The 8,410-nt window shown below is 35.5% G+C and overlaps 1 protein-coding gene across 1 annotated transcript; it reads right to left on the bottom strand.

Moving 5' to 3' along the window:
- Nucleotides 1–2,911: 2,911 nt before the first annotated feature.
- On the bottom strand, nt 2,912–5,873 carry LOC134536588 (uncharacterized). The gene is made up of 2 exons (XM_063376344.1): nt 5,561–5,873; nt 2,912–5,202 (listed from the first exon to the last, which is right to left on the bottom strand). Exon 2 carries the CDS (start codon nt 5,189–5,191, stop codon nt 3,158–3,160), a length of 2,034 nt encoding a protein of 677 aa, XP_063232414.1. The 5' UTR covers nt 5,192–5,202; nt 5,561–5,873; the 3' UTR covers nt 2,912–3,157.
- Nucleotides 5,874–8,410: the final 2,537 nt, after the last annotated feature.

The following is an 8,410-nucleotide window of genomic DNA, read 5'->3' as shown; positions in this document are numbered from 1 at the left end:
CTAAAACAGGCAGCGGGAGTGGCGTCAACACAATTCCTTTAATAAACAGTAAAAAAACTTGGACGACAAATTTCCAAATTATACTTTACTTAATAAACAAACATCGTTCTTTGTAACGCAAATTCATCGAATTTGCGCTCGCATGCGTAAAACATATTAAAATTGCGAGTAACGAGATGCAGCCGGGTGTAACGTTTCGTTACTCGTTACTAGATGGCGAACCCGTTACTCAGTAACGATAACGAATACATACGGTTTGCTACAGCAACTGCCACAGAATAAACAATTGGTAACAGAAGCGACAAAATGTGGTTTTATCCTTGGTTAGTGCGTACCAGCAATCTGATGCTCTCGGGGCATACACGAATGTAAATAAACAATGTTTTCCCATTCAAAGTAATGGGCGTATGATTTAATGAACAGTTTGTGTGGTAGTAAATACAATAATTCGTCGTAATTTCACAAATATGTTTGAATTCATAGTATTTAGAGTATTCATGCTTGATTCCAATAAACATTATTCTTTTGTATTGGAATAAATAAGCTATAGCCCGGCAAGATATGTACTTGTGAACCTGCGCAGACCCCAATTCGTGGCGTGATGCACACTACCATCACGTGATAGCCGCCAGGGGAAGTGGAGGGGATCAGTTCCGCGCTTGACTCGGCTGCGTGAGGATTGTGTCAGCGCGTCATGCCGGGACCTGGGTTACACGGTACAACAAGCGAGCCTATCCCATCAACCTCGGGAATTAAGTCGAACCTTATTCCAGGACGACCCTTGCGAGGACAGGCGCGTGAAATTGTATACAACGTTACGATGCATCTGAAAGAAAAGAAGTTGCTGTACGGTTTAAAATACAATGGCTGTATCCGAATACATAGGGATGCGTCCTTAGCACACACATCCCTACATCCCTTAGCAAATGCAGCCACAATGTAGAGGACACATTTCTAATGGATGGATAGTATCCGAATACTTTTACTGCTAGCACCACCTGTTGACTGTCAGTCGTACTAATGTTTACGCAGCCATTTTGTGTAGGGATATCTACGAATATTCAGCAAAACGTAAATAATAAATACCTACCAATTAAAAAATAATGTAACGTGTATGTTATACATGTTAGCGATCCAATTAAAATACATTTTATAAATTGTAAACTTTAAAAATACTTATGAGTTTTGAAGTTTCCTTTAAGTTTAAATTCGTATTTTTATTATATTTATTAACGTCTTCATTTGTCTCTGTTTAAGTTATCACTTTCGCTTATAATGTTTTAAATAAATCTTATGCTGAAAATCTGAAGTAATATTATACACAAACAAAATAAAACCCGATTCCGAAGCTAATGGATGTAGGGACGCGTTAGTGGATGCGAGTGTCGCATCCCTAGAAATCTCGAATTAGTGGATGCGTGAAGGGATGCATCGGCATCCCTTGTGAGAATTCGGATTCAACACAAAGATGGCCGCGTCCACTACGATGCACTTTTAGTGGATCCCTTAGCTAAGGGATCCATTAGGCCAGTATTCGGTGTTGGAAGGTAATTTTCATTTTGTTTATTATGTTGGCAATGGTAGAGGCAATAAGAGTGTGTAATAATAAAAATATAATATGAATAAAAGAACAAGAAAATGTTATATAAAATGGCGTATGTATCTTGTGGTTGATTGTAATATTGGAACAAGATGTATTGTGATGTGATATAAAATAAAGTGATTAATAGTATAAAGAGCAGTGTAATGATTAATAGTTAAAAATCCACACTTCACTAATAAATAAGATGAAAGGTAAATCAACAGGTTATGGGCCCAGGGAGTGTAAGTGTGGGTAGGATTGCGATCGTAAAACTTAGTGTGGCATGTGTAATATGTACCTAACAAAAGAGTGAAAAACATCAACGTAATTATGAAGGAGGAGGAAAGCGTTGAAAAACTTAAAAACATTGAGAACTTTAATGTGTGGAAGTTCCAGTTGAAAATAATACTAAAATCTCAGGAACTGTGGTCGATAGTAGATGGCAGTGAACCATATAATCCTGAATCGAAAGAAAAAACTTTGTGGATGAAACGTGATGCTGTAGCTCAGAAGCTAATAATTACCACCATCGAAAAAGGACCGCTTATACATATAATAAACTGTGAAGATTCGAAATCAATGTTTGACAAATTGTGTAAAATTTATGAACGGGACAGTGAACAACAAAAATATAACCTATTACAGGAGTTTTTCAATTTTTCGTATGAAAAGAACCTGGACATTGCCACCAACATCAGTAATCTTGAAAATCTTTCTCACAAACTGAAAATTCTGAAAAATGAAATCACGGAGGAGATGATCATTTCGAAGATTTTGTGTATAATACCTGAACAGTTCAAGTATTTTATAAGCGCCTGGGAGTCCATGCCAGATGACAAGAAGACTCTATCTACCCTAACCTCAAGACTTATAGCCGAGGAGATCAGAAATGAGACTATGAACAATACCGGTACCGACAATGTAGCGTTCAAAACTGAAATAAAATGCTTCAAATGTAAAATGACTGGTCACATAGCTCGAAAATGTACAGTCAAGTGGCCTAACTTTGGTCCACTTAACAGGATTTTGATTGTCCCAAGATTGTGAAATAAAAAAGTGGGCTAAATCTGTGTAATCATTTAGTCCATATATTGGAAAGGAACCAATTTTTGGAAACGTATCATGTGTTAGATGAATATAAATATTTAAAATGTTGATTTTTCTGGTGGAGCAAAGTTAACCAAGTCAGTGGTGTAACTTTGCACCATATTTTTATTTTGCTTTTATTTAACATGAAAAAGGTGGCTATTGCTGGAGAGTATAACTTTGCTCCACAAAGTAGATATTAATCTACACATATAGCTTACCATTTGTGCCAAATATCAAGTATTTTGTCAAGTTTTACCATAATTTTCGTTCAACAGTGATGATACAAAAAGTGAAAATGTATTTTCTAGATCTGTTTATTAATAGAAATAAATTTTGTAGGGTTAAATGAAGATGTTAAAATAAAACCATCACACATAATGTGTTACAATATCTCTATTTGTCAAAGTCTGCTATTTTATAACATCTGACATGACTTAATTGGTTATTGCATACTGTACAGTACATGCAACATGTTGGAACAGCTTTTCATATTTTTAAAACCACTTTTGACAATAGGAGAGGTTCATTAATTTTAAAATGTCCTCGGCCACTGACAGGTTCAATGTTACAAGGAGGTATCTTACAAATAACATCACAAGCTCTGTAAAAAATTTCATCTGGATGATCTGGCCAGCGCCAGTATCCACCAGATGTAGCCATGCATTTGACTTTGTACAAAAGTTCATTTTCTTCTTCAGCTATACATGTTACTGTACCAGGAAAAGTATGGCCATCATACACTACAATTACATAGTCATTAACCTTATAACCATCTGTGCGATTAATGACTACAGTACTGGTTGTGATTATAGTGTCACTGGTACAATCTTCAATCAATACAGTAGGGCTAGCATATTCACAGGTACTATCTTCCATCAACACAGTAGGGCTAGCATGTTCACAGGTACTATCTTCCATCAACACAGTAGGGCTAGCATGTTCACTGGTACAATCTTCAAGTAACATAGTAGGGCCAGCATGTATTGTTGATGACACACAAACGTCAACTACGTCCCGACTTTCTGAAGTACTAGTACATGGAATGTGCTCGCCTTCCCTAGGCCTATTTGGTTTGATAACCTTACATCGTCCTGGAAACTTCCGAACACCACCTCTAGTTTTTGGTCCTGAGCGCGCACACAGAATTTTTTTGTCATAGAAAGTTTCTACTTCTTCTACTGATACACTCCTGCCAGGTTCAATAGGTAGTTTAAACTTTCTTGATCGTTGAACCTTATCCAGATCAGAAGAACGCACTTCTGATATGAATGATTTGAAACATTCACCTACATTGTCAGTTATCTGCAATGCTTCTTTAGCATATTGCGGCAATTTTTGGATAACCTTATCTTTATCTATGGGATGGATACCAGTTGTTAAAAACCCTTTCACTAGGTTACTTGATGCAGTTGGTTCACCCATATCTAGTGTAAACTTTAGAAGCTGACAAAAAAGTGATTTTGGAAGGGCAACACAACGTTTTCCTTCTCTGGTTTGTCTCCAATCATACAGGATTTTCCTCCAATTAGACTTTAGCGACGAAAAATATGCCACATCTAGAGGTTGGAGTAAATGAGTGGAATTGGGAATAAGCATGACGAAAGATATATTGTTTTCAGTACATAACTTTAAGGTTTTCAAAGTCAAGTGTGCTGACATGTTGTCTCCGATTAACACTTTCTTGCCTGGATGTTTCAAAGCAAAAGGAAGGAAGTGGTTCTCAAACCAATCGTCGAAGACATCCTGATCAATCCACCCATGAAGTGTTACATTTAACCTAGTGCCTGGTGGAGCACCCTTCAGCCAGTCACTCCATTTCTGTTTCCCTTTCAGGATAACATAAGGAGGAAGAAATTCTCCTAAGGCATTTCCACAAAACATTGTGGTAAAACAAGACTTTGTGCTATTCAAAATCAGTTCAGGGTGGCGCGACCCTCGTCGAAAAAGAAGTTTTTTCTTACTAGGCACATCATGGAAACCTGTCTCGTCATAGTTATAAATGTTACAAGGTAGTACACCCTCAATTTCTTTTTCTAAATGCACAAAGAAATGTTTTACCATGTCTTCACTGACTTGAGCCCGGGATCTTGAGATATTACTTGCGAACCTTTGACCTAACTCAGCTTTGTGACGCTTTAGAAACAGTCTACCCCAATCCACGCCTGGTAAATTGTTTTTAAACTGAGGCACTTTAGTGTTTGTTGAATCTAAGTAACCTTTTACGATAAAGCGCACATCACACATTGATAAAGGCATTCCAAATTCACTGCATGTTATAACATGGTTTACAAAACTCTGCTCTTCTATCTCGGTAAACGCCTGAGGCCTGCCTATTGCTTTTTCGTGGCATCGCTTTAACTTGTTGCGAATTGTGTTCCTTGGTATACCATACTCTCTTTCTGCTTGGCGATGACCAATTTTACCTGCTTTGATATCCTCTAATACCTGCTGTAGAACAGCATCAGTATATGATTTATATGGCCTGGTACCAGGTAACTTCTTTTTCCTCAGCTCAGACATTGTACAGTCTTCTGTAAACAAATAATACAGTACAATAAGTAATATTTTGAAATCACCGCATTTACAGTTTCAATCACTTAGGCCTAAATTAGCATTCTTTGTACCGTAAATACAGTATCTTTTTTACAATATTTAAACATTAAAATAGGCTGTGAAAAGATTTTGGTTTGTATCAAAATATTAGGTTTACAATATAATATTTGGTAAATTACACAGTCACATAGGCCTACAAAACATCTCAGAAACACAAATTGTGTGTAACTTTGAGCCGGGGCAAAGTTGCCCTGAAATGTTCTGAATTGAAGGTAAGCATGCATTTGTATTATTAGTAATTTTTTCATTATTTGTTATTCCACTTTATTTACTTACCATTAAAGTGTTAACTGTGAAACAGATGGTGCTTTTTAAGAGGTGTCTCCTTGACCATCACCCTAAAAACACTGACAACTTTAAAACAACAGTCAAAATCAACTAAAAATCACAGTTGAATTCAAACATATCTTAATATAGATGAGAGGACTTGTCTGCACTACTGCCAACTTGACAGGAAAAGTGAAATTTCAGAAATGTTTACAAAAAAAATTTCTCTCCACAGAATAAAGAGATATTGTTAACTGTCTTTTAAAACAAAAGAAGCTAGTGGAGCAAAGTTACACCCACTGGCACAAAGTTGCCCTACATGACTGTAGTAACAACAGTTTTCGACCAGGGGTAAGTAGGCCTAGTAATAGTAATAATGAAAGTGTAAAGAGATGTTTCAACTGTAATGACATTGGGCATTTTGCTTCACAATGCAGAAAGAAAAAATCGTGCTCAATCTGTAAGAAGAACAATCACTTGGAAAAAGACTGTTTTTTTAGAAAGAAAGATAAAAATACAAATCAGGTATCCTTCCTTACCTCAAACAAACTTTCTTCTAATATAAATGTAGATGCTAAGATTGAGTTTGTGATTGATTCTGGAGCAACCTCACATATGGTTAATAATAAAGAAATAATGAAAAATGTAGAAAAACAAAATGTTGAAATAGGTGTAGCAAAAGTAACTCAGACTATGAATTCAAATTTGAAAGGTAATGTTATTACTGAGGAGTGTAACTTGAGTGATGTATTATATGTTCCCGATCTAAGTAAAAACCTAATTTCTGTGAGTGCTATAACCTCAAAAGGTGGTTCAGTTAATTTTATTGATGACAAAGTTCAAATTAAGAAAGGTGATTGTATCATAGAAGGTCAGAAATTAGATAATAATTTATATTCAGTAAATTTAACTATGAACTATCAACAGGTTAGTCATGAAAGTAATGTAGCTGTAAAGGAAAGAGATGCTCTAACATGGCATAGAAAGTTAGGGCACATTGGTTTTAAAAATATGAGTAAGCTTTTGAGTATGAGTCATGGAATGGATGTTTGTAAGAAAAATATATTGGATACGTCCAAGAAACTGTGTGAAACCTGCGTGACGGCTCGCCAAACAAGGCAGCCGTTCAGTAGTATAAGAGAAAGGGCTACAAGACCTCTTCAGATCATTCATACCGATCTTTGTGGGCCGATAGACCCAGATACTTGGGACAAGAATAGGTACTTCCTTGTACTTCTTGATGACTTTACTCACTTTGTTATGGTATATCTGCTAGAAAAGAAAAGTGAAGTGTTTGATCTTATCAAACAATACTCAGCTGAAGTAGAAACAAAATGGAACTCAAAAATAGGTCGGTTTAGGTGTGATAATGGAGGTGAATACACATGTAACAATTTGAAAGAGTGGTGTAAGGGAAAAGGGATTGTCCTTGAGTATACTGTTCCATATTCACCTGAATTAAATGGGAAATCTGAAAGAATGAATAGGACTTTAGTTGAGAAAGTAAGGGCTCTTTTATTTGACTCAGGGTTAAACAAAGAAATGTGGGGAGAAGCTGTTAGGGTTGCTGCCTATCTGATGAATAGAAGTCCCACTGAAACTCTTGAATGTACTCCATTTGAAAAATGGAATTCAAGAAAACCAGATCTTTCCAGACTCCAGATTTTTGGGAGTAATGCTTACAGTCATGTACCAGGACATTTAAAAAAATTGGACAGTAGAACTAGAAAATATATATTCATTGGGTATACTGTGAATGGATATAGGCTGTGGGATTCTAAAGCTAGAAAAATTGTTATTTCTAGAAATGTAGTTTTCTCAGAACAAGTTCAATGTCAAATACAATCCGATGTTAGTAATAAGAGTAAAGTACAAGTAAAACTGATAGATGAAATTCCTGAGTGTGACAATGATGATTCTTTAGTTGAAATAGTTGGAGAGATAGGAGGAAATTGTGAAAATAGGAATCAAGACCAAGTAGTAAATGAATCTATACAAGGAAATGTGAATCAATACAATGAAGTAAGACCTCAAAGAAATAGGAGAATTCCTGTTAGACTTAATGACTATGTGTTGCTTACTTATGAGGAAGCTATAACAGGAAATGATAGGGACATTTGGAAACAAGCAATTGAAGAAGAAAAAAGATCTTTATTGAAGAATAATACTTGGGAGTATGTTAAAGAAAAAGATCTAGACAATTCTAAAATAATTAGTAGCAAGTGGATTTTTACTATCAAAGATAATGGAAAGTATAAAGCTAGACTGGTTGCTAGAGGGTTTGAACAGGAAAAGGGCATTGATTACCATGAAACATTTAGTCCAGTAGTCAGTAATGCAGCCTTAAGACTCATTTTTGCTGTTGCTGCAAATAAATGTTATAAGATGATTCAATTCGACATCAAGACTGCATTTTTATATGGTAACCTTGATGAAGACATATTTTTGAAATTACCTGAGGGGTTTGAAGAAAAAATAGTAAAACTCAAAAAAGCTTTATATGGGTTGAAACAAGCTCCACTGAAGTGGAATCAGTGTTTTTCAAAGAGTTTAACTGAGAATGGATTAAATGCTGTTAGTGTTGAACGATGTATTTTTAAGACTGGAGATTCTAAGATAATCTTAGCACTTTTTGTTGATGATGGTATTGTGATAGGAGATAATGAAGTAGAAATGAAAAGATTGTTGATTAAATTGAGTAAACAGTTTGAAATAAAAATAGATTATAAACCTAAATATTTTTTAGGGATGACAATTGATGAGAAATCTGATAAAATTATATTGAAACAGTCAAAGTATGCTAATCAAGTAGTTGACACGTATAACATGACTGATGCCAAAGTATCTAGTATTCCTATT

This window comes from Bacillus rossius, chromosome 11, assembly GCF_032445375.1.
Source record: "Bacillus rossius redtenbacheri isolate Brsri chromosome 11, Brsri_v3, whole genome shotgun sequence".
In the NCBI taxonomy this organism is placed as follows: Eukaryota; Metazoa; Arthropoda; class Insecta; order Phasmatodea; family Bacillidae; genus Bacillus; species Bacillus rossius.
This window is presented reverse-complemented; position numbering and strand designations above follow the sequence as displayed.

What these genes read in the sequence shown, in the direction of transcription:
- LOC134536588 (XM_063376344.1), bottom strand. Translation starts at nt 5,191, where the DNA reads ATGTCTGAGCTGAGGAAAAAGAAGTTACCTGGTACCAGGCCATATAAA.